The following is a 26,326-nucleotide window of genomic DNA, read 5'->3' as shown; positions in this document are numbered from 1 at the left end:
TTTTAATTGCTGGAATCAACATTTGTTTGAAATTTCATTCTCACCAAGGCTGTTGTTGGATTTACACCCATCTGATCAGGGAATTTGACCCATTTTGGCAACTTATTTTCTTAAATGACCAGATGCTTTCACTTGTGTATGCCAAAGATGTGGATAGATGCAGGAAGAGGGCAACACACTCCCATCTTGCTCCCTTCCCTTATCTCTTTCTTCGTGCCTTTTACTCTATTAATTTCTTAAAGGATGTTTTTTTTTACAACTTACCATAAAAAAACCCTGTGTGCATCTACTTTCTTTTGAGTTCTGATATATAAATGCTTTAAGATTGGTTTATATCTCAATACCAGGAATTGAATGATCTGTCATAAACAGAAAAGATGCAAAAGACTGCAGAAAACAGAAAGAAATCTTTGCTGCTCTAGGAATACATCACTACAGTATGCACAGTGTTATGCAAAAAGCAGGCATTAAAAAAAAAAAACGCAGCCAAAAATTCCCTGCTTGCAGAGTTGTAAAATAAATGTGGCTTGAAATGTGGCATGGGTTTTTTTGACTCCATTAATATAGTGTTGCTTCTAACTGATTATTTATATTCTGGAAGCAGCAAACCTTCCCAGCATCCATGGGAGCCCCTCACTGAAGACCTCAGGTCCCACCATTTATCTCAGGCACCTCTGCAGCTTTCACTGTTGCCCTCCCAGTTTGACAGCCCAGGCTGCAACCATAAACCAGGAACACAGGAGTTAAGCAGGTTGAGTTAGACATGAGAGAACAGGGTGTGATAAATCACACTTCGTACAGTAGCAAAACCCTGAACTGGAAGGCGAGCGTTTAATGAGCAGCAGTGCGGTTCCCCCGTGGTGGAGGAGAAGCTCAGGACTGATGGGATGCTCTGGGCTCTCTGCTACTTTATTACTCATCATCTGCATTGTTAATTTTTACTGGTTCATTTTAGATTTTAGGGCTTGAAGCTTTCTGGTGTGAATTTATACAAGTAATAATGCACGCTCCCTGCACAGCCCAGGAATTTGAGGAAAACCCTTTGGTTAATCACTTCTCCAGGGAGGTTTCCTGTAATTTTCCCTTTCACAGTTTTCTAGAGTTGCTGCTCTGTTCTACCCATCCTGTAAAATTCATGGTAGACATGTTCCTCACTCTGTTTCTAGTCTCCTTGTTTTCCCTTTAACCTCCCAATTCCCATGGACATTTCTTGCTCTGAGAAGAGAGTGGCATAAAACACAACAGATGAAACTAATGAGTCTCAAAAAAGCTGTTTTCCACTCCTGTGAGTGAGGCCAGAGGAAGCAGTAAGATGTTGGAAGCGGAAAGCAGGGTTATCAATTGCCAGAGGGCAGAAGCAGTGCCAGGGAGGACAGAGTAGCTGCGAATATGTCTTTGCTGCTTTTTTGCTGGTCAGGGTGGCTGCAGCTGTAAACTTCAGAAGCAGAATGTTTGTAGAACCATTTTGGTTGGAAAAGACCCTTCATGTCTTGTTTATTGTTGCTTGTAAGCAGGAAAGTACATTTCATCTGGTTACTTTATAATAATTTTGAACTGTAGAATACTTAAGATTGGAAAGGACCTCTAAAATAGAGTCTGATTTGTCAGAATAACACCATTACAGTAATGAAGTAATGGGTTTTCCCAGGTCTGGTGACATTTCAGTGGGATCTCTGTTGATTTCTTACTCTGTTTAGGGCTTGATCCTTGGCTTGCTCACTGTGTGCATGTCTTGCCACTGACTCACTGTTGTCACGTGGGCTCCTTGCCTGGATTTGTGGTGTCAGATGAAAATGGAGTTCCCCACTGTAGCTTTCATCAGGTTCAAACTGAGCAGTGACCATGTAGTAGTATCTTGTGGGAGGGAAATGGTTTTTCAGGGAATTTCAGCTGCTGCTGAAATCTTGTATTCAGCAAGTTGTGTCCTTGCCCTATACCTTCATCCCATTCTCTTCCCCATATTCTAGTATGTATTTTAAATGGACAGTGCATGAACATGATGCAGGGTTCAGAGAAACACCATGAGGACATCCATGGATCTACACAGATGTCATGATTCCATTTTTTCATTGTTTCCTCCAGCAGTGTGATCACCAGCACCTATTTCCCTGCTTCCTTTGAGGAGGAGGCTTTTTCATGCAGCCACACACTCTCAGAGCAGCAGGTTTGTTACTGATCCAAATGCTGCATCTCAGCCTCAGTGCTGTTCCCATCGCAAAGTTCAATTACTGTTTCAATTACACCACAAGCCCTTGATGAACACACATTAGTGGGAAGCTCCCTGTAGTCATCTGGCTGTGCACAGTCAAACACTTGCTGCCTTTAGCAGGAGACAAAGATGTTTTAACAGATGCCAAGGCAAGGGTGATGCAGAGGAAGCTGCTGATCCTTTGGTCCCTTTTATTAGGAGATCACCCCATGCTGGTGCTGGAGCTGTTTGTCCTGGGGTGGAATTGGCAGAGGGAGGAGGTGAAGTTGCTGGCCCAGCTGTACCAGCAACTTGAACTTGAATTGGAGTAGTTAAGTGGTGCCTTGACTCAGGACACAAGAGTTGTTTTTGAAAGAACTGAAAGCCAGCAGGAATATCTTCATTGGTTTTTGAGTGGAAATCAGGTAAATTAGGGAAAAAAAGTGGGACAAATTTCCTCCATTTCCTCCACTGAAGGGATGATAAAGCATTGGAACAGGTTTCCCAGGGTAGTGGTGGAATAACTGTCTCTGGAAGTGTTCAGAGGTTATGCAGATGTGGTACTTAGTGACGTGGGTTAGTGGTGGGCCTGGCAGTGATGGTTAATGGTTGGGTTTGATATCTTGGAGGTCTTTTCCAGCCTAAATACTTCTTTGGTTCTGTGAGTGGGACCCAATCAATGAAGACAGGAGGTTGTCTTCTAAAGGAGGTGTAATAACCAAATTGCAAGGTAATTGCTTTAACTAGCGACTTAAGGTGAAGTTTTGGAGTCAGCATCGTGCCGGAGACCTTGGTGCATGTGTCCCACTTGGGATTTTCATTCTGCTTCTCTCCTGCTGGGTGATCAGCTCTTGTTTCATGTGAGGTACCCTAGAAGAATTTGTGGCACTTCTGGACAGAAGACTGGCCACCTCTCACCCTTAAAAAATGGGACTCAAGGGTAGAGCTGCACAAAAAAGCTTCAGGGAAGCACTGGGACAATAAAAGTCCCAGTAATAATAAAAGCTCTCTCCCACATTAGCTACCAGCCTGGGAAAGCCTGGATACACTCTCCTACCATTAAGAGCAAGCATTTGACAGGTCCTTCTGACTCAGTTATGCAACTTCACAAAATATCCAGGGGTCAGCCAGGCTGTCTTGTTGAGGGAAGTTATGTATGTTCAACCTCCCTGGCTCTTGGCTGCTTCACTGCACACCCTCTGAGTGCTCTTAATGGGGTTTTCCTCTGAACCACATTGCACTGTAAATGCAGCAGCCCCATCCTTGCTGTCTGTGCAAACCTGAAGATTAAATGCTGCCTGATTTTGGTGCAGGGAAGCAGATTTATCTTTACATGTTCCATCATTCACTTCCCCAGGCTTGTGATAGATGCTTGGATGGCTCTGAGCTTGGTGTTCCCATGCCTAAATCCCGTTATAAATTTGTGTTTGTAGGTTCACAGATGCCCTCTCCAGAGTACATTGTTGATGTGGAGTCTATGGACATTTTCCCTGTTGGCTGGTGTGAAGCAAATGCTTATAACCTCACCCCACCACACAAAGCTGTTTGTAAGTACATGGAGACCTGAGCAGTGCGGATGATATCAGGGATTTTTCCTAAGGTCTATAATCCCATGTTTGACACTATCAACCTATCCAGCAGACCAATAACCAGGCTGGAAGTATACTGCAATAAATTGTAATAAATCTAATTAGTGACCAGACTGGAATGATGCAGTTTGTATTTTCCTCTGTGATCAGCCCCTCCAAAAATGGGTTTGTCTGTGCTGGGGAAGGCTATTCCAAGGGTTGGGATTGCAGAGGGGCTTGTGGGTTTGCAGAGGGGTTGTTGGTCAGTGGGGTTGTCAGAGGGAAACCAGGTTTTGTTGTGCTGAGCCAGATTCACTCAGGCAGCTGAGTGGATTGGGGACAAAGACCTCAAATTGAAAAAAAAAACCAACAAAAACCCTAAAATGTCAGGTGAAATGGACATTAGAGAGGCCATCCAGGTGCCCCTTTCCAAAACATCTGCTCCTTCTAAATGGAGAAATAATTGCTGCCATTCTGTGATGGAATTTCTGCCCTTTCCCAGGGTATCTGTCCCTTATTTCCCTGCCCTTGCCAGCTCAGAGATTTTCCTAGTGTTCAGTTTAAGTCCCCCCACAACACAATTAAGCCCATTAAGTTTTTTGTCCTGCCTCCAGTGCCTATTAAGACAAATTTCTTTCTATTTGCATTTGAAGGCAGTTCATGAGAACTCGGTAACTTGGTGTTGTTCTCCTGTTCCAACATATCCAGTCTCAAGCCACCAGGTGAAAAATTGGCCTCATTGTTTATATTAATTAACATCCGAAAGGCAAATTTTAAAATATAACATCCCTTTCGAAGAGTTAAATATGCTTAAGTTAAAAATCAGGCAGCCAGAGCCTAATTTAGGAGAATACTGCTATGGCAACATTATGCAGCCTTATCACAAGTTATTGCTAGGGATAAATTATGCTGGAGGTAATCATGCTTGTAAAATGTAATCTTATCCATATGTGTTTCTGTATGGAAAAATATTTGTGTTTTTATTTTAATTTTTTTTCTTTTATGCTGATCCCATAAAACACAATATTAGCATTCCAGAGGAAAGATTAAATGTATTATTACATCCTTAAAGTAGGTTTTAATGATGTAGTGACTGACTTAAAAAAATACCAAGAAAAGATGGTGATAGTAATTAAGTACCATTTCATTGTGTTCAAAGTCATTTTATAGTCAGTGCATTTACACAGCTTTTTATGCATTCTGGGTGTACTTAACAGGACAGAAGGGTACAAAACATTTTTTTTTTCTTTCTTGCTTCATTTTTGCAGTACGAAGGAAGAGGAGAATTGCAGTTGTGCAACCAGAAAAACAGTAAGTTGTTTTGGTTTTTTTTGTTATTTAAGGTGGTGTTTTCACAGGAATGCATCAGGTCTTCCAGGGGGGATAATACACAGCAGCTGTGTGGCTTGGTAACTACTGCTCAGATACTGCAGCACAGCCAGCAAGAGGACTCTTTTAAGCCTGAAATATTTGTTAGCATATTAGAAAGTCTCTGTAACAGCAATTTTTTGCTGGCTGGAGCTCTACAACCCCTGTCTGATGGCCAGCAAGGGATGCTTAGGGAAGATGGACATATACCAGGAGGGCATTTCCCTGTCTAGCTCTTGCAGTTTTAAGAAACTTGAATTTAAGGGGTTCAAGGGAGGATATTTGAAGCCTGGGGGTCTAAAGATGACACATCAGAGTATATTTTTATAGAAGGGGTGAATCTGGCTCCTCCATCTGCAATACCCTGGTCTGTGATCAGCCATATGGAAGTGGAATTGTGTTGGAGTTGCCTCTGTTCCTCATCGCAGGCTGTTGCTGGTGTAGCTTCTGGTCCAGCCTGGGGACTGGTTCTGGCCCTTTGTCCTGTCTGATGCTGTTAAAAACACCAAATACTGTATTAAATACACCCAATTTCTCTTTTAACAGGTTACCATCCACAGTGCCTGTTGAGAAAATACCTCATGACCTCTGCCCGGTTCCTCAGCTAGACACAACAGGTAAAGATCCTTGTTTCAAAGACCCATGTCCTTTATGGAAGGGGAGGACCCCAAAAAGACAGTGAGTTCTCATAGGGGTGGGGAGATGGAAGCCACATCCTCAGGGGGTGTAAGGTGGAGTGAACCCACCTGATGCACAGCAGGTGAGGGTCTGGTTCTCCACGTGTCTTGCTGGGGCTATCAGAGTTCCCCTGGAGCTTGCCCATTTCAGAAGATGATATTAAGACAAGGCTAACGAATCTTTCTGGTGGAGATGGGTGCAGGTTGTTAATTGACACCAATGTAATTGGGTACAGCAGGACCTGATGGGTTCCCTGGGTTATGTCAGGACATAAGCAGGGGCTTCCCTACCCTCTATCCCAGGGTTGAATTTTGTGCCTCCTTTATGCTCCTCCCCTTCCTCCCACATCTAGGAGGAAGAAGTGTGGAAAATAGAAAAATAGAAACTTCCACAGGCACAGGAGGGTTTAATTTGCAGCCTTGGAAGAAGCTTGAATTGATGTAGAAATAAAGTATGCAGACATTAAACAAAAAATTCATAAACTTATTTTTCTAAAGTTATAAGTAAGAATGTACCTTAAGTGAGAAACTGTATTGATAAGATAGTGAAGGGTTTATAATGTAAGGGTGTAATTGTATAGAATAAGCTATGAGTTTAGAAGTTATAATAAAAGCATATGTGTGTACATGTGATAGTAACCCATTAGATGAAAGTATGCACATTACAGTAGAAGTAAGTAAAGGTGATAAGTTAGAAAAACAAACTTTGTGGCAAATATCCATTAGATTAGAAAGTTATATATTATCTTGTAACTCTTAAATCTCACAGCCTCTAAGACTAATGTTCATTTAAACAATAAATTATTTTTAACCCAACTGTAGTCCCATCCCTTCAATTAAAACAATGATAATAATAATAAAGTGCCTTTGATTTATGGTATAAAAGTACTGCAGGCACCTCACTGCTGCTTTCTCCTTGCAGGCACCATCAATGGGAGGTACTGCTGCCCCCAGCTCTACATCAACCACCGCTGCTTCTCAGGTCCATATTTAAACAAAGGCAGGATTGCAGAGCTACCTCAGTCTGTGGGGCCTGGCAAGTGTGTTCTGGTCCTCAAGGAGGTATGGCCCAGCTCTCTTTTGGGGGGATTTCAGAGGAAAGTATGGGTCATGGCTTGCCAGACCCAGAATTTGCAAACAATGCACCTAAAATTGTCGTGGAGTGGGCTCAATGAGGCAAAACTGCAAGCCAGGAAGAAGGGGCAGGTTTTGCATTGTGGGTTTTGTTGGGAGAGCTGATGTTTTTGAAACATGGAGAGTTCTGTTGCTTGGAAGCAACTTTAGTGTGGGTTGCCATCAACACAGGAGCAAATAGCAGTGTCATGGAGACATGGGCATCTCATTTTGGAGACATAAACAACTTCCCAAGGAGCAGGACAATGGCAGTGACCCAGCACTGGTCTGCGTTACTTTGCAGAAAATATTCAAGCTTATTATGGTCATAAACTCAAGCTCGTTCTAACCATGGGAACCAATTCCAAATTCTGGAAAGGATGAAAAGAAAACATTCAGGGTGTTGCTGTAGGGGAGAGACACCTGATTCCTGGTAGCTGTTGCTGAGATGAGAGAGGTGCCAGCAGCACAGAGAGCCATGGGCAGGGTGGAGGTAAAAAATGGCAGCACAATTGAAGTTCCTGATGCTCCTCAGCCCTTTCCACCCAAGGTCCTTACCTCCACCACTGATGCAGTGAAACATCATCCTGTTTGTGTAGCCTTGAATCCCAAAATCTTAGCTGAGTAACAAGTAACTCTTGTGTAGTTAAGTACCAAACTTATTTTTACAGCCTCGCTGTTCGTTATTCCCAGTGCCAGCACAAGTTTTCTGCTGGTACCACTGGTAATTGTGGTTCCTTTCACTGGAAGAGGCAAGTGAGGTGGCAGTGGCTGTTGTTTGACATCAGCTGCAAAGTTTGTCTCATTTCTGAAGTATTTTCTTGGAAAACAAGTTGAAACCTGGAGCCAAATACAATGGAAACATCAGCTACTGCCATCCAGCCTTGCACCTGGGCTGGAAAGTGGTGACTTAAGGTAGCTGTTCTATATCATAAAGGCTGACTTGAAGGTGAATTAAAATAAATACATGGTCAGCTTTAGTTTTAATCCTGGGGTCAGAATATCTAAGAAGCACAAAAAGTTATTCATATGTGCCAAGAACTCCTCAGCAACATTGTAAAATAAAACAAGGTGTCTTCTTAAGACTCCAGATGATCTATAACCCCTCATATCTTGGAGAAATATGCTGTAAAGATTAATTAGCTTCATTGCTTACTGCTCGTACTATTTTTAAGACACTTTGCTCTTTCTCTATTTAAAAAGAAAATGGGCAAAAAGATGCCTTTTAGATCCTTGATCATCTAATGAAAGAATCCCAGATAACTCTTTGCTCTCCTCTCTCTGTTCCACAGATACATCAGTATTCCAAGTTTAAAAAAAAAAAAAAGTTTACTGCCCTGCTTTGAGGCCACCCTGGGATTTAGCATCTCTTGTTAGGTAGGAGTGTGGGATTGTATCTCAGATAGAGGAGGGGAATTGAGTTTCTCCTCATAAGAATGCTGATCATTGAGGTTTTGAATAGGAGAAAAGAGATGTGATTATATTTTTAGCTGTACCTTGACAGTGAAAATTAGGAAGTTAGGAGTTTTCTTAAGAAAACTTCATCCATCTCAAAACTTGAGACTGTTTCAAGGGGGATGGAGATGGGAAATGTGTGAACACCAAAGAGCTGTGATGGGAAGAAAAGTGCTGAACTGCCCAGTGGCATCAGGCACACCAGATGTACTCAAAAAAGAGCCCCTGTGCACATGAAAATACATGACATGGAGAACTTTAAGAATATCAGGTGCTTGTGAGGTGGGGCAGAGGCTTGTGATGGTGCTGCCTGATCATGTTCACTGGTGTGGCTCCAACTCACTCAGCTCTGAAAAAACCAAAGGTCAGCAGCATCAAAAGAAAACCTCACTGATGGATAACAGCAAAGGCTGAGCTTGCCTAATCCCCCCCTGTGCTCCAAGGCACAGGTGGCTGCATCCAAACCATTCCTGATGCAGAGGGCTGAAGTTAAACCACCAAAATCTCTGATTGGTCACACTCCAACCAAAGGAAATTTGACCGATCTGGGATGGTTGATGTTTTTTTCCATCTCCAGAGAAAGCTGGAGACTGGTATAGGTTTCTTTACTGGTTTTGTTTAAATTACAGTTAATTTTTTTTCCAAAATTCTGTTTGTTTGCATTTAATAGAGTGCAGTATGAAGTGATACTGTTGCTGTAAGGTACCACTGTTACTGTGATGATGAACCTTTGCTGTAGAATAAAATGCCAAACCCAGTGACTCACTTGAGATACAAAAACAGTAAAAGCCAGAGGTTTTAATTTTTTTTCCTTCCCTGAAAAGGAAATAATTGTTCTTACAAAACACTCATTTTTTGAACTGAGTTTAGAAATTTACAGAGTCCTGCTGGTGACAAGCCAGCTTTGAGAAAAGTCCTGGCAGTGTGGGTGCCTGTGGAGGGCTGGAGTTGATTAGGTGTCTGGGAGAACGCCCAGACAGGGCCACACTGGTATTGCAGGGTTGGGTTTTCTTTTCTTGCTCATTTCCCAGCTATTCTGACAACTCATAAAAAGCACCATTTCACTGGTGGGGGGGGCAGGACAGCACTGCTGGTGGAAATTGGTCAGCAAGATGCTTTCTGCCCCAGATGTCCCACCAGCCAGCAGGGTGGGTCTGGAACTGTGCTTACGGAGAGCTTTCCCAACAAACTGCTGCACAGGGGTTAAAAACTCCCTGGATTTGCTGATCAAGGCACCTGATGAGTTGTGAATGAGTGTGGCAGCTCCCCAGGCAGTTGATGTTTTTGAAAACCCACTTGTGGCTTCCTAACACCAGGTGTCAGAGGCCAGTGCCCCTCAGTTTGTGTGGGGGGAGACCAGCAAGAGAGATGTGTGTGAGCATCTGGAAGGGCTCACTCAGAAACTGTCTTTTCATAGCATTTTAAAATGGTTTGGGTTCTATGGCACCATAAAGATCATCCAGTGCCACTCCCTGCCATGGGCAGGGACGCCTTCCACTATCCCAGGTTGCTCCAAACCCCATCCAGCCTGGCCTTGGACACTGCCAGGGATTGGGCAGCTGCAGCTTCTCTGGGCAACCTGTGCCAGGGCCTCACCACCCTCACAGGGAAGAATTTGTTCCTCATATCCAGTCTAAATCTACCCTCTGTCAGTGTTTGGTGTCTCTAATTGGACTTTTTTGAAGAGTGGTTTGAATTATGTTTCCAGGGGCCCAATGATAAATTAAATTTTGCTTCTAGTAAATAACCTATCCAAGCAACTCCAGCCAGTGCCATTTTACAGAGTACTCTACAGCATTAAGTGAAGCCCTTGCCTGAAAATGATTAATCCTGTAGGGTTTTCAAAATGCTAGCAAATCCTCAGGTTGCTGAATTTAGAGGGGGAAAAAACCAACCCAGAAAAAGCCAGCCAAACAAACACAAACACATTGGTCACTGCAGTATGACCTAGTTATTTTTTAATTTCTGATGAACTCTGTTCATGGTTGCTGGATAAACTTAATGTTCATCATACTGAAATAATTTGCAGGCCCCCAAGGAATTAAGAACAGGCATTAGGTAACGAGCTAAATTAGATGAAAACCAATCCAGATTCACTGTGGGATCACTCATGTGCATACAATGCACAGTGTTCAAACACACGGTCTGGTGCTGTTAAGAGATTTGTTTTCCTTGTGTTTATCTCCCTATGCCAAGTGTAGGCTATTAAAGCTTGGATTTCCTGAGCCAATAGCAAGAACCATTTTTATTCTCAGTGACTTTGGATTAAAAGGATTGGCACATGTGTTCTCTTGTACGGAGTGGACACACACTGAGCTCCAGGCATACCTCCTGCAAACTCTTTTTGTGGAGACTTCATTGCTATTCTGTTAATGCAGTCAAGGCACACAACTCTCAGGCTCTTCAGCACATTGCTGACCTGAAATACGTGAATTTCCCCTTCAGTGTTCACTGTGTGGTGGTGCACATGACCTGTACGTGGTTGTGCCTTCAGAGCTATTTCTGTTTTCATTTTTTTATTAAACTGGTCCACGATGGGTGCAGTCTGTGGAATCTGCTTTGGGTGAGAGGGTCTGTCACAAAGACAAAATCACTAGTTAGCAGATTTTTGGTGATAAACAGCAGCATTTAATGGGTTTTCTTTTGGTACCTTTCAGACTTTGAGTACCTTTTCAGACTCAGGTGTTATCTATAAAATGGCAACAATGATCCATTCTGAGACCCCTCTTCCTTGCATCCAGCACTTAATGTGTGCAACCAGGACAGAAACAAGCACTTGCATGCTGCTCCTGCCTGTGCAGCACCTGGGACCTTATTCAGTGTGTTCAAGGACTACTTTTAAACCCATCATTGTTGTTGGTTTTATCTCCCCGTAGGTTCTCAGCATGGTGATCAATGCAGCTTACAAGCCAGGGAGTGTTTTACGAGAACTGCAGCTTGTGGAAGACCCTCAGTGGAATTTCCAGGAGGAAACACTTAAAGCAAAGTAAGTCTTCAATGTGTGTTCTTTTATTTGGGAGGTTTCAGAAAGGAAACTGACTAGGGAAAAAAAAAAAAAAAGATAAGAAAAGGGCTTTTTTCTATTGTGAGAGTTTTACTTCTCTAATGATCGTTTTGCTTCATTGAATTATTTGACTCATTCATAGTAACTTCAGAAATGAAATATTCACCTGAACAGTACATTTCTATTGTCTTTCTCCAAGCAGCCATCCAGTTTATGATGAACTCAAGTCCTGAGTTTTATGATAAGCTGTTCTTACAAACTTGGCTATTACTGAATGAACTCAATTCCTGGCTTTCTAAATGGAGGAATATGGCTGCTTTTAAATTAGAGCCTTTCAGGCTAATGCAGAAAAAACTGGTGAGAATGAATGGTACCAAAAAAAGTTCAAACAAATTAGCAGGGACACATTTTTTAGCAGGAGTATGATTAGGGCAAAGTAGTAACAGATCAGAGATTCAGGATAAAATTTGATGCCTTTCTAGAATATATTCTTCAATTCTCTTCTAAACAGCACCAAGAATACAGAATTCCTCCTTCCAGCATTAAAATCTACCTGTTTATGTCTACTTTATAATGGGCACTATACTTAGGATGTATTTCAACAATTGTTGTCTCTCTGAAAGAGGGGAGTCTCACCTAAGCTCTATCCAGAGTCCTTCTGAAGAATAATTCTTCCCACTTGAAGATGGATCTCAATAAATGTTTCTTTGAAGAAAGCTTTCTTTGTTGACTAATGGTCACCTTGACTTTTTAAGTACTGTAGTTAAATGCAGTGAATATCACCCTTTGTACTGAACTCTGTAACTCCTTTCCAAAGAAAAGCAATTTTCTCTTGGTTATTTGATATGAATAGCTGCCAAACACAGCACTATTGATGGCTACTGTATTTGATCTTTGCCCATGCAGATATTGCAGAAAGTTCATGTGTTCTCTGGTTGAGGGAGGGAGTTGAGGAACTTTTACTCTGTGTGCACTTAAACTGATTTCCTAAAGGAGGATTGCAAACTGAAATTAAAATCTACTAGAAACATCCTATTTTTAATTTGCTGCCTTCACCCATGTAGAGTGTCAGGGTTTTGTGTTTGTTATGGATGGAAGCCTAAAAGTCAACTTTGTGCATGAAGATTTTAATATAAAACAGGTCTTTGTCCATGACCTGGTTTTCATTGATTCCAGGATCTCACATCTTGTGCTACAAATATCTCGATAATGCACTCCTGCAGGTACTTAGCAGTTGTGAAATCAAGTTGTTCCTGTACCCTATATACTTAACATCCTCTCCTGCAAAGAACTGAGCTTACAGGCAGTTTTCCTGTTAGTTGTATCATGAGTAGGATTTTGTTGGAGTTTCTCATTTGAGTGTGGGGATCTGCCTTGTGCAAAATCAGAAATACCTATTTCTTAAAGCTGCAGTCCGTGTTTCTAATGGGAGACAGCCTGGGAAATGTCTAACTGACCATCCATGATAGTATTTTATGTTGGCCCCCCAGTCACAGCCCATGTTTGTGTTCCTGTGTGCTGGCTGCCCCAGCAGGTATCCACCTCAGCTCTTCAGGGAGTCAGGCAGCATCTTAGAACTTTATTAAGCCACAGAATGGATCATCACAGGCTCAGAGCCTGACAGCAAGTTTTGAAGTGCCTTCTGAGAGCGGCAGTCCTCCAGTGTGTCATTTTCTTCTGGCTCCTGAGGAGACTGCTCATGAGGCTGGACAGCGCCTGGTTCCTGCAGCTCTCTGGCTTCTGTGAGTGATCTCTTCACAGGGCAGTGCTTGGTGGTGGTGCCAGCTTGTCTGGGGGTAGTTTGAGTACTTCTAAGAGTGGATGGCAGAGGATTGACATGCCCCAAGACTGTCTGGCTACCCTAGGACTTTGTCTTTCTTTCCGTTTTGGTTTGCTTGAGTTGCTCCATCCAGAAGTTTTAATTGCATTTGGTTGTTCAGGAGCAAAAAAGAAAACACAGTCATGAAACCAGATACTGTGGAACATACAAACAGCACATGACACCTTCCACCAGGTGTGACAGTGCTCCAGAATCTTAAACAGAGACCTGTAATGAGCAACAGAGATCTGCAGTGAGCAACTTCCAGCTCCATGGGCTCTGGATGGTGCCTGTTGCTAAGCATGGCAGCTCCAGAGCCGGCTGTGATGGGACACAACTTGTCACCTTCTTTCTGATGTGGACTGGCACCTCCTTGGATCTTGGCAGTGCTGTGTGTTTGCAGTGCCTGCAGTAGGGTAGAGCAAAGGGATGGGTGAAGAGAAAGCTGCTTTTCCCACTGTTCCAAATGCAAGGTTTTGCAGTGCCAGGAAAGCATTATCTCAGTGCTGGAGCAGCCTGTGTTTAGTTCACTATGCTGCCATGAGTGACCACTGTGGAATCAATTAGACTCACCTTGCAAAGAAGATGAAACAATTTAGATTGTCCAGAGAGATGTGTTTGCAGTGTGTGATGGCAGCTGCTTCCCATCAGTGCTGCCAGCTCCGTGTGAGAAGAGTCAAACCTGATTTATTGGTGATGATGGGTTAGAAATGTCAGACTTGATCCTCCTGAGTTCCCGTGAGGGCCAGTTGAAGCTGTCGGCTTCAACCCTTATAGTTTTGATGCTCATAAGTGCAGTGCCTACATCTTGATTTGTCTTCCCAGTTTTACATAAAATGCTTAAGGAACTTTATGCTTTTCAAGGGTTTTCATTTCTACGGGCTGATAATGGGGCTGTTTGGATTTACTCATTTTTGCAGGACCTTGGACATAAACAAAAGCATTGTGTGCACAAAGTTGTCTCCTGGGTCTTGTATGAAGCCCAGTTGATCAAAATAATAAAGATGAATCTTCCTGGACTCCTTCATTAAATGAAATCCTGAGAGCTGCTCAAATCCAGTAGCTGAACTCTAGGAATATTTACCCCTATGCCAGACATCATTGCTTATTTATGAGGCAGCATTTCAAAGAAAGCCTTTTCACTGCAGCTGCTTTAGAAGACTGCCTTTAACTTGTGATAAGGTGAGGTGTTTGAAATCTTCTTTGCCTCAGCCTTTGCTAGTGAGGGTTTGCTCTCAGGCTATCCAGAGCCCTGATCCTGTTTGAGGGAGTGAAGTGTTACCCACAGTACGTGGAAAATAATCTAAAAACACTGGGAGCAAAGTGGATGTGCACAAGTGCATGGAAGCAGTTGGGATGCAGCCAGCTCCACCTGGGAGAGCAATGTCATTGCAAGGCCACTCTCTGGTGTGTTTGGAAGTTGATGAAGATGAGGGAAGAATCCTAATTTTTGGAAAAAGGCAATTATCACGCCCCTCCTTAGGAAGGGCAGGAAGGAGGATCCAAGTAGCTATACGCCGTCAGCTCAGTTTTCCTGGAAAGGTGATTAGCCAGATCCTCTTGGAAGCCATTTCTGAGAACATGCAGGACCAGTAGGGGACTGGCAAGAAGCAAAGGGAGAGCTGTGCCTGATATGATGAAGTAACTGGTTAAGGGTTGAGGAAGAAACAGTGGGAATTAATTTGTGTTCATTTTGAGCAAGGCTTTACAAGCCAGGATCAGTGGAATGATTTAAACCTTTTATTTCTGTAATCAGGAGACTTAATGAGACAAGGCCTTACAACCAGAGCATTCCAGTGCCCTTTCCAAATCCTGTGTTCAAGAGTACAAAATGCCATTGGAAGATTAAATAGCTTTGAAGGAAGTTAACTCCTTATGTTTGGCACACTTTAAGGTTGACAGACAAAATAGAAATTTCTTACAAAGAACAGAAAAGAGTTTTCAGTCCCCCAAAAGGAAATTGAGACATTTTAGTTGTTCAAATTAGTCTCAAGAATTGTCAGATTGCCTTAGAAAATGGGACTTTTGAAAATGAAGTTCTCAATGTTCTTGCTTTTTGAAGTTTTTCAGCAAAAGACTTTCTGTGTCATCACACAGCAGTCCATAACTGGAGCTTCTGGAAGGCACTATGTTGTCATGAACCTCTAATCTATTTTAAGGAGCTTCAACAGAAGAATTCTATTGCAAAGTGCTGTTCATTTAATATTTTTGCTCATGGATCAGCAAATGTATTTTTCATGGAAATAGTTCCAGCCTTAAGGTTTTCTCTGAGTTTGGCATCTGAGGGCAGAGAAAGGGGAAGAGGAAAGATTCCTTTGGTTTTAGCTGGAAAATCTTTCCTTTTTTTTTTTTTTAAAAAGAGAACAGAGATTTCTAAGAAAACCAAAAATATTATCCTTGACACAGCAATTTTCCAGGTCTCCAGTGCTGCCATTCTATGCAGGCAGGTACTTGATTGCAAGTGGTTGAGAAGATAGGAGCCCTGGTATAAAATCATAAATAGGAGCATCAGTAGTTGGTAACTTTTTGAGAGATGCTAATGGAAAATGTTTTCTGACAAAGGAGGTCCTTCCACATGGCTGTCCTAGAAACAGCTCAGATTACATTTGGTGGTGCCTGTGTTAAAAATCTTTAGTGTGTGAGGAATATGGAAAATATTAGTAGAACCTGGTTTATAGTTGAAAGAGGTGCTGCCAAGACCAAAATGATGTAAAAAATATTGCTGTGGCCAGTACTAACACCTTGGGTTATTGAGACTGATTGCTGCAGTCATGGAGATCTCCATTTTGCCATCCTCTCTGTTAATTAAAATGTGTGTTGCATTCAAAGCAGACGATGAAATCAGTCAGTTGTTCATTTTCCTGGTTTCATCTTTTCCTTTCAGCAGGCATTGTAGTACAATGGGTCCTTCCTGGGCAGCCAAACACAATAGGAAGCACACAGTTAGAAAAAGTCAGCCATCCTTGAATAATACCCATCAGGCAGCTTTCTTAGCTTATAAGAAAGAAGATCAGAGGCAATTTGATTAGAGTGCTTTTGCAGGGAAACAAAACCAGATGCAGTCTTTTCATCCTAGTGGTGAAAGTCAGAACAAGGACAAATAAATGAGAGTTAAATTCAGATGCATCCAGACATAAAATGAGGTGTAGGTACAGATGCTCCCTGTGCCATGATTCTTCCAGTGTGGAGACCCTTGAGGCTGGTGCTTGTCTGGAAGTGCTGGTTTAGTCCAAGTGGAGGTATTTGGGTACAGGTGAAAGCAGCACAGTGAAATCCTGCGGCCCATCTCTGAGAGCAGACTCACTGACCAAACGATCCAGGCTGTCATTAAACTTAATGGCTCCTGGAGAAGTAATAAGTGCAGGAGTCTTTTCAAACACATTGAAAAGAAATATAAAACTTTTATAAGTAGATGCATTTAAATGCCTGTGGCATTTAGTGGTTTTGGTATCAGGTATTGCCAAAGCCTGCTCAGCCAGCCTGCCTTTGCAGCTGTTTCATAGGGAAGCTGGGATCATAACAGTGCTCTGTACCTGAAAGGAACACTTTTTCCCTTTTACATCATCTGTCCAGGTCTTTAAGGGTGTGTGAAAAGTTGGCTCATTAAGTCATTCATGCATTCAGGTGAATGAATCCAGGATTGTCTTGGCACCAAAAGGGGTATCAGAGCCTGGCACCTTGCAGGAATGCTCATTTGGGTTTTATGCTTAGGTGATAATTTGGATTGCGAACTGAGGATGGTTGGACCGAGCTGTTCTCAGACCCAAGTTTCATTTGGGTTTCTCCTTTATAACATTTCATGTGCCACAGTTTCGAACCCTTTTCCCACACCCCTTTGTTTCAGAAAGAGCTGTCTGAATGTTTTAACTCACTGGCCACATCGTTATTTCACCACCTCCTCCTCTTCCTCTCCCATATCTATCAGCAGCTGCTAGGAAACTGCGGATCTTAATACACTGACAAATGCTTTGTTTCATTTTTCCTGGTGACTGTATCTTTGTCTTTCCTTGCCTCCCATCCAGTAATCTTTCTTCCACTGTTGTTCCTTCTTTTTCTTTTGTTTTGTGTTACTTTTCCCTCCTCTGAGCACGTTTGTAATGCCAGCACCGGGCTCTGGCACTGTTGTTTCTCGTGTTGCATTCCTCAGGATGCGTAAGAGATGTTTTAAAAACCTTATCTCACTGTTTACAACAGCTTGCTGCTGCTGTTTAATAAATTACAGGGATAATTGGTTTTCCAGGGTTCACATCTACAATGTACTACAGCAGGGATGTAACTGTATCTTTCACAGCCATTTATCACTCAGAAACACTTCATATGAAACACCGAAATAAATGTTCTAGTGCCGTAGCAAATTTAAGACAAACCTTTCATTGCGGGTTTCTGCTCCAAGCATTCCCTGTAGGAATCAGTTTTTAGGGCCTGTTGCTGCAGCCCTGTTAAATAACTCCAGAGACTCCTGATGAGTTCCTCAGGTTTTGTAGTGTCCACGTCTCAAGAGTGGTGAAGTCATCTGGTCCTGGAGGGGCAGAGATTGTTTGTTCACCCAGATATTTCTTCACAATGAGTGTGTCCTGATAGCCACAGCTGGCACCATGAGTCTTGGGGATTGTTGGGAGCTGGAACAGGATATGGGAGCAGGAAAGATGACAATGGAGAAAACCAAAAGTGCACTGAAGGGTTAGAGAGTTCAGTCCAAACACAGGTTGGTGACCCGAAAGCTCTGCAAGGTGTATAAGCATCTGATCGTGGGTCAATACATGAAGAGAGACTGCATCCCTCTCCCAAAACCTTTGCATCAGTTCACAGTAAGGGCTTGCTGTCCTGTGCAAGCCTACTGAGATTTTTTTCCTTCTCTTGCTATATCTACAGATATATCCAGTGTGCACATAGATTCCTTCCCAACCCATGTCCACACCTTCAATTTGTTTCACCCTTTCCTTCCTCAAGTCCATCTGAAATGGAGCCACTAAAAAAAGTAGACCTGTTCTGCCTGCATTCTCAAGAGAGGCACTCTCTCAAAAGTCCCTGGGGAGGATCTCTCCCTGGCAGAGGAGAGTCTGGTGTGCAGCACCACAGGATTTTGCTGGATGGGTGACGTGGGGTCCTGTCCTCCTCCCTAGGTACAGGGGGAAGACGTACAGGGCAACCGTGAAGATCGTGCGGACGTCGGACCAGGTGGCAGATTTCTGCAGGAGGGTCTGTGCCAAGCTCGAGTGCTGCCCCAACCTCTTCAGCCCTGTGCTGGTGGCTGAGGTCTGCCCCGAGAACTGCTCCATCCACACCAAAACCAAGTACAGTGAGTATTGGAAAAATGCCTCTTGGTGCTGACTGGGAGCCAGAGAAGTGGGAGATGGTGTGTGGTGAAGAACAGGAGTTGTGTGATATGTTAATACTGATGAGCATTCATCTCATCTAAGAGCAGTTATTTAATCCTGGGGCCACCACAGGTTCCCTTAGAATCGTGTATCAGAAAACTGTCCCTCTCACTCCATCCTCATTCATCTGTTTGAACATAATTACTTTTTGGAAGTCTTGAATTTTCTTCATATCTAAAGTTAACACATGGAGCACATAAAAGGAACCTGCAGTGGGAAGCTGAGATTTTAACTTGCTGCATCTGAGACAGCTTCGTTAGGTGAGATGAATCCTCCTTGTAAAGAGTTCCTGACATACACACCAGCACAGGCCAGAACCACAGTGCTGAGGTGCTGGAAGGTTTGAACACTGACTCTCTACTCAGAGTGTTTAATATTTAAACATGATCCTGCCTGTTCAGGAAGGCTGTTGTTAGTGTTCAGTGCTTTTTGTTGTCAATATTAGTGGTATTATTGGCTCTCAGACAGGTTAGGAAAGTGGAAGTGAGTGTTGTCCTTCTTCCACAAAGGTTGCAAAAAGCAGTGTAATTGATCTAAAGCAATTCTCTTCAGTTTGGTGCCAGTAGAAGGAGGAACATGCTCGAGGGGATACTGAGATCCCTGGGGATGGGTTTCTGTAGAAATCTACACCTGAGCTGGAGTCCTGGCTTCCACTCAGCTCCAGCTGAGGTTTTCCCATCTCAAAGTTGATGGTTTATGTGACTCGATGAATTTTTTCTCAAAACTCCATTGATTTGCTGAAAGGCTCAGTTCAGTTAACTTTGCCATGGATGCCAGGGGCCATTTTAGTTGACCTGGGATACCCTTGCTGTCAAGGACAGTGTGTTTAATCCCCAGTGTGTCAAAAGGCATTTAATACAAATGTTTCATGCAAGGTCAGAGGGCTCTCACATCCTTAATTTCAACCTGGACCACAAAATAGTTAAAAGTAATAAAAAGCTATTCCTTTGTACATGACTGAGGCTAGCTGGCCCTCTCCCCTCTCTGCTGAAAACTTCAGCAACTTTACCTCACACAGAACTGCATTGGATCAAATCTGGAACTTTTTGGCCTCTTTCCCTCCAAATCACTGCTCAGCTCTGCCTAAACACATTGTTAAATTCTGAAGTCTTCATTCATCATCAATAAATCTGGATACATAAGAGCTGTAACACTCTGTGCTAGTCCAACATGACCTATTTATGCTGTACTTTTTTTTTTTTTTCCAAATCAATGTATTTTAAAGTTTAAATTGCACTTAGAGTACAGTCCTGAGCCTGTTGTAGCAAGGAGCAAGCCAAGGTTCCCTTCTTTGGGTGGTTAAAGTTTTTAATGGGCATTGTGCTTCATTTCTCCAGCTTATTATTACGGGAAAAGGAAAAAAATCATTAAGCCGCCGATTGGGGAAAATAACAACATGAAAAGTGGCCATGTCAAGCCAGCCAGACGCAGAAAGAGGCGGAAATCCATCTTTGTGCAGAAGAAAAGGAGATCATCAGCTGTGGATTCGAATGCTGCAGGCTCTGCAGAGGTTTGTGTCACACTGGATAAACCAGCAAAAACCCCTTGGTGCCTTCTTCAAGTCCCCCATTCTGCATTTTCCTTTTGGGGGGCTTCTCAGCACACCTGAACATTTCCAGTTTCTAGTTTGGATTCTTCCTTGCTGCTCTGTTCAAGATCAGACTGGTTTTATCCTCAGCACACCTGAACATTTCCAGTTTCTAGTTTGGATTCTTCCTTGCTGCTCTGTTCTTTTAAGATCAGACTGGTTTTATTGGGGCACTTTGGGGATTTTTACCTTGTCCATTTCAGAAGCAGCAGGCAGATTTTTTGCTCTCACCTTTCCAGTGCTCACTGGCTGACATGCTCTAATATCTCTTTATTTTATTTCCTTCCTGAAAAGCAGGCAGATGAGCCTGTTGTATGCTTTGCACAGTATTTAGCAGTGTGAAGGAGCTCTGTGATCCATGTCTAAGATCTCCAAGTATTGTAATAAATAATAATACCTCATAGCCATTGTGGTTTCAAGGAGGTTTTTTTCATTAACTATTCCTAATATTTTTGGCTCACAACATCAAGCCTTAGCATACAAGTAAATGGTTTGTGTCCCAAATACATGGAATTTGGGGGCTCGGTCTTTCCAGTCTGCTGTATGATACAACAGGTTCTGAGCCTCAGCAAAGATTCATGTCCAAATTAAACCTGGAATAGACTTAGTTCTGTGTGGGCTGTTTTCTGGGGGCTTTTCCCATGGTGGCAATAACAGAGCTCATGTGTGGTTTCACTTCCTCAGCTGAGTGCCAGTGATTGCTGCTTTGTGCTGTGAAATAAAATTGGTTTACTTAAATTCCCTGCACTTCAGCTAGAGTAGGTTATTTTATTCAGCTTTCAGTTGATTGCGTGCATCTTCATGGCTTGGTCCTGATTTAGGTGTAGTTCTGCTTCATTTCCTTAGATTATACCTGCTTCAAAGGAACTTAAACTTATGTTAAGCCTAAATCAACCATTAGCCAAGTTTTTCAAGCTTTCAGCCAATACAACTATCTTTGTCTAAATTGCTCTTCACTCAAGACCTGAGCATATGGCTTTAGGTGCCTGCTCACACTTGGATCACAGATAAGCTGTCCAAGCCATTTGGGCAAGTTATATATAAAGTTCAAAATGCACAGTTTCCATCAGTTGGTGAGTGCTTGTAAAGCCCTGTGTGACAGAAATAACAAGAATCTGCTATAATACTTCGGATGGAACTTAGGGCTTCACCTCCAGCAGTTCAGTGTTAGGCTGAAAGCAGAGAAATCTAGGTGAAATCCTCTGTCCTGAGTTTTGCAGAAATGTCACTAAAGAGTGCTATCTTGAACATCTAGACATTTTCAAAAGGCACCAAAACTGCCCTTTTTTCAGGAGCAATAACACCCAAACCAATTTGAAGCAATGTGAAAGTTTAAAGTCAAGCCTGTTTCTGAATTTATTTCATGTGAATTTAATTTTATCCTCTTAAGCCGGAATTTAATTTTCTCCTCTTAGTATTTTCCACTTTTCCTCCTGCGCATCCGCAGCGCCACAAGTTTTGAGATACCAGCCCAAGAGAGGAACATTTCATGCCAGATGAGTTATTGCTGTTGACCTTTAGTTGGGAGGAGAAAAAGAATTTCCTGCCACCTACTTTTTTTTTTTCTTCTGCGTTTTGTAACAAACCTAAATCGAGGGCTAATTCACTTAGCGCAGTAACAAAAACGAGGTAATTCAGTTAAAATAAATGTTACCCCGGACCAGCACGGCCATGGGAGTGCAGTTTGACCCCGTGCCTTTGGATTTGCTGCTGTGTCCATCTCCTGGATGCTGTTTGTGCCTGCAGGAGAGCGAGGAGGACGAAGCGGACGTGATGGAGGATGAGACGGGGAGCGAGGAGACGAGCTCGGAGCTGCGCGATGACCAGACGGACACGTCCTCGGCCGAGGTGCCGTCTGCCCGGCCCCGGAGAGCTGTCACCCTGCGGAGCAGCACCGAGCTGGACAGGCCTCCTGCCACGGAGAGAGCCCGCCGCAGCCGCAGACCCCAGCCCCACGCCTGCAGCGAGGCAGACAAGGGCACGCCACCCAAGGAAGTGAGTGTCTATTTCATAGCACCACTCCTCCTAAATTAACCTTCAGTGCCAAACTTTGCTGGTCTGAGGAGGGAATCCCTGCCCTGGTTCTCCACAGGAGGTAGTTTGCTGTATGATGTCAACCTTGAGCCAAGAGTGACATGAGAACAGAAAGGAGACCCAATTGCAAGAGGAGAAAAGAAGGCCTTGTTACAAAGGATTCTTCAGTTTTTATAGACCAATATGATACATTCCACTTGATTGGCTAGTTAATAAAAGACATCTTTCTCACACATCGTCCTTGAGAAGAATAGGAAAACAAAGTGAAAAAACACCACCTCTGAAGATTGTTTATTGTGAAAGCCCAGGGCACTGGGAATATTTCTCTGACTGCTCTGGGGTGCCCTGACCCTCAGGGAAGCACTGACTTTGACCCTGATTCATGCAGAAAGTTTCCTAGACTTCAAGATAGACTGGAATCCACAAAAGTGTGAAATAGATTCTAGAGAGTAGTGTAGGTGTAGCACTTGGTGAGAAATTTAGTGTTTGGGATTTCTAGTGTGTTGTGGATGGAAGCAAGATGGAGGGCACAGGGTGTTGTCTTGGGTTTCTTCTTCATGCTTCTTCTTCCTCCTTCTTCCTGGGTTTGGGTGGCATTTTGTAGTTGGGCAGAAAAGTCCACATTGCAGGCTCTTTGGGATCAGTTACTGGGTTAAAAGGGAAAATAATCTAGATGTCAGTTCTTAATTGGATAGTTTAGTCTTAAAAGACTTTGGAACAAGAGATTGTTAGCCGTTTTATGCCTTCTAATGAAAAGCTGCTGAACTCACAGTAATGAGACTGTTTTACTGATAAGAAATAATAAACACCTGAGTCTGAACATGAACTGCCATCTCAAGTGTCTTCAGTCCAGACCCAGGGAAACCAACAACTGGGATCCCCACAATTTATACCAACAAGTTATCACATTCCTACAACTCCTAAAAATTCTCACAAGCCACTGGGAGAAACAATTACTGTTTCCCTCTCCCTGACCAGCTGGCATCCACATTACGAAAACATTTCTTTGTTATTTTTTTCCTCACAGGAAATGAAGCAAGAAGAGGAAGAGAAGCTTGTCCTGGACAGTAACCCACTGGAGTGGACTGTGACTGATGTTGTGAGATTTATTAAACTCACCGACTGTGCACCCCTTGCCAAAATATTTCAGGAGCAGGTAAAAGTCCTTTTGTCACTTGTCCCTTTGTGTCTGTGGTGCCTCTTCATGTTACAGGACATCCCACCTTGATGGCTGGGCCTGGGACTTTGGTATAGAGACTATGACCAGACTTCAGAATCTTCAGGCCAGGTTGTTACACCAGTTTTGGCAAGGCATGAAAACCCTTAGAAATTTGAGTCAGAGCCTTGCCAGATCCTCAGAGATTCCAGAGACTCAATAGCTTTGTGAAGAACCCTTGTGGAAAGCAGGAGGTTTAGTCCTTTCATGCCAAGGTTCATGGTGCCATACTGATGTTCCATAGGTAGGAACCTCAGTGTAAAAACAGGTACTGGTTACCTGGTACATACCAGGCTTTCTCCAGGCCACATGGGTTCCATCCTGTTCTAAAATACTGGCCTGGGAAGCAGAAGAGTGCTGCTTGAATCCCTAACTGGCTGTCTAAATTTTGCCATTAAAACCTAGATGTCCCGAGTGTGTAGACACCTAGTTCCTAAGTACGTTTCTCTGAAGATCTGCCAGTCAGGCTGTGGATGACCTAAATTTAGGAGATGCCAGTCTTCTCCCCATTAAGCAGATAGGTTTGCAGGAGCAGAAGCCCATGTTCTTCATCTCAAGCCTGTGTGAGTGTGTACAATTTCTGTGGAAAGAGCCATTCCTTGGCAAATGAGTCGCAGCCACTGTCGAGGGTAAAGGGCAGCACTAATGAGCAGCAGTTAGGAAGAAACAAGTGTGCTTAATTAGTCAGTGGTGTGGCCAGCTGCTCATTGAACTGTCTCTGATTCCTCACCATGAATGACTCCAGTTGCTGTGGCTGGGAGAAGGTGTAGAGTGAGTCTGGAGTGAGTGAAACTCCCCAGGGCAGGATGCTGCAGTTGCTGTGTCACAGCGAGCTCCAACCATTTGTTAACCAGCCTGGAGCAATGCCAGGGCTTGGAAGCCAACCCTGTCTCTCCTTTGCCAGAGAATCAAACTTGCAGTTGATTGAATCAAACACAGATGACTGGAGCTTTTCGTTGTGAAGCCCTGGTGCAATGGTCTGTGCCATCAACCTTCAGTGGAGGATGAACCCGAGCTGTGGACAGTCCTGATCAAAGCAGCACTTCAGGTGTCTAAATCCTCCTTACGTTCAATGCTGCCGAATCAGGGCTGTCCTGGGGAGTTTTATGTTGGCTTTGAGTTGCTGTGCATAGACTCTGATTCTCCCTAAAGGGTGAAAAGCAGTTATGTGGCCTGATCATCTCAGTCTATTAAAGAATTAAGAGAAATTGAGCTCTTCATTAAGCAGAGGATCATAAAGCCAACAGAGGTTCCCATTAAAAGTGCTCATCTGAGCTACTGGTTCATGGAGTTTGGTGCATGGTTGTGCTTGAGGGGAAGGCATGACCTGCAGGGGTCCTTTGCAGCCTACACCATTCTGTGACTGTGGGACATTAGAGATTGCAAGGGCTTTGGGTGGTCCAGGCCCCTCTCTTGGTCATGGAGCAGTGGAACAAGGCAGGTCCTGGGTGTACCTGGCTACAGGGCATGGAGCAAGGCAGACATAAACCTGTGCTGAGCAAATCATGGGCCAGAGGAGGTGAGGAAAGGATCTGACTTGGCAGTGGGACCATCATCAGTTTCTCCATTCAGCTCTATCCTGTGTCTCCTGGTGTCTCTCTGCAGCCTGCCCCTTGTTTCAGTTCCTCAGGCATAAAATGGACTGATCAGGTCTCTGTGGACTCTGCAGGGGTTCTTTAGGTGATTCCTCATTTCAGCAGCTGGGAGACTTTTCCCAGGTTGGGAAAGGTGAGAACCTATGAAGAGACACTAGACAGCTTCTGAAAAATCATGTTGTATTTCAGGGAAAGGAGATGGGCAGTGTCAAAGTGGGAGAAAAAAGAGAAAAAAGCAGAGGATGAAAGAACTTGATTTTTAGAGCAAGCTGCCTTTCTTGTTCCTCCAAACTTGCTTATGCATTCTGCCTTCCAGAGTCCACAAACAAAACCACTTTCCCTGTGTTTCTTTCCCCAGGACATCGATGGCCAGGCCCTCCTGTTGCTGACATTGCCCACGGTGCAGGAGTGCATGGAGCTGAAGCTGGGTCCAGCCATCAAACTGTGCCACCAGATCGAGAGAGTAAAAGTTGCTTTCTATGCACAATATGCCAACTGACTTCACTTCTGCATTCCTTCCTGTCCCCCTGTCTTTTTTACCATTTCAGCTTGTTCAAGGGGTTTTCTTCCCCCATATCCTTTTTCTTTTTTGAGAACAAGTGGAATTGGAAGCACTGGGAACAATCCGTAGGGGGAAGAAAAACAAACACAAAAAGAAATGAGCTACAAATGGAACTAACTTTTCTGTACTTGTAAAGCACATGGAAAGACTGCTGGCATCTCTCCTCATGAGCCTCTCCAACCCATTGCCCAGTGGTGCAAGGCCAGCACAGATCAGGTGGTTTGTCCCCAAACCAAACCTACCAGTGGCAGACACATTCCCAAGGAGAAGGGTCAGACATTTCCAGGTGGTCATCGTTTGTCTAGGACAATTTCTGGACAAGAACATTTCTTTTAGACAGCTCTGACACTCTTCTTTCATATTGAAATGTAAGTCATCATTTGTAGCATTACCTGGGGTTTAACTGCAGCTTTGATCTTGGTGATCAGTGGGCTTTTTTTTTTGCCTTCCACCTCTCTGGTTTTACAAAAGGAAAAAGTGTTACACCAGGCATATAATGGTTATTCCTCACTGAATTTTGAAAGGGGACTCAACCCGGGGTCTCTGTGATATCAGACAAAATTACAGTGGACTGACAGGGGTGACACAAGGCCTGGTGGGGCAGCAGCACATCCTGAGCCACGCTGGCTCTGCACAATCAGCTGAGTGTCTCTGTGATGGGATCTGCACAATGCTCCATTCTTGTACAGGAACATGAAGGCTTTCGTAGTCAAAATCTTAACTCCCATGTCAATTTAAAGACCTGTCTTTGAGCCATAAGG

The 26,326-nt window shown here is 43.4% G+C and overlaps 1 protein-coding gene across 1 annotated transcript in view; it reads left to right on the top strand.

The window, feature by feature from the left end:
* The window catches only part of SFMBT2 (Scm like with four mbt domains 2), a 102,817-nt gene extending 77,315 nt beyond the window's left edge, over nucleotides 1-25,502 (top strand). Inside the window, exons 12-21 of the mRNA XM_041483773.1 lie at nucleotides 3,622-3,735; nucleotides 5,025-5,067; nucleotides 5,671-5,741; nucleotides 6,724-6,863; nucleotides 11,246-11,355; nucleotides 18,316-18,491; nucleotides 19,908-20,080; nucleotides 21,905-22,153; nucleotides 23,220-23,348; nucleotides 25,362-25,502. Coding sequence (XP_041339707.1) covers nucleotides 3,622-3,735; nucleotides 5,025-5,067; nucleotides 5,671-5,741; nucleotides 6,724-6,863; nucleotides 11,246-11,355; nucleotides 18,316-18,491; nucleotides 19,908-20,080; nucleotides 21,905-22,153; nucleotides 23,220-23,348; nucleotides 25,362-25,502 — 1,346 coding nt within the window. The remainder of the gene's footprint in view (nucleotides 1-3,621; nucleotides 3,736-5,024; nucleotides 5,068-5,670; nucleotides 5,742-6,723; nucleotides 6,864-11,245; nucleotides 11,356-18,315; nucleotides 18,492-19,907; nucleotides 20,081-21,904; nucleotides 22,154-23,219; nucleotides 23,349-25,361) is intronic.
* The last annotated feature ends 824 nt before the right edge of the window (nucleotides 25,503-26,326 follow it).

Source organism: Pyrgilauda ruficollis, unplaced genomic scaffold (genome assembly GCF_017590135.1).
Source record: "Pyrgilauda ruficollis isolate IOZ18807 unplaced genomic scaffold, ASM1759013v1 scaffold61, whole genome shotgun sequence".
NCBI lineage: Eukaryota > Metazoa > Chordata > Aves > Passeriformes > Passeridae > Pyrgilauda > Pyrgilauda ruficollis.
Note: the sequence above shows the minus strand (reverse complement) of the source record. Positions and strands in the feature narration are given on the sequence as shown.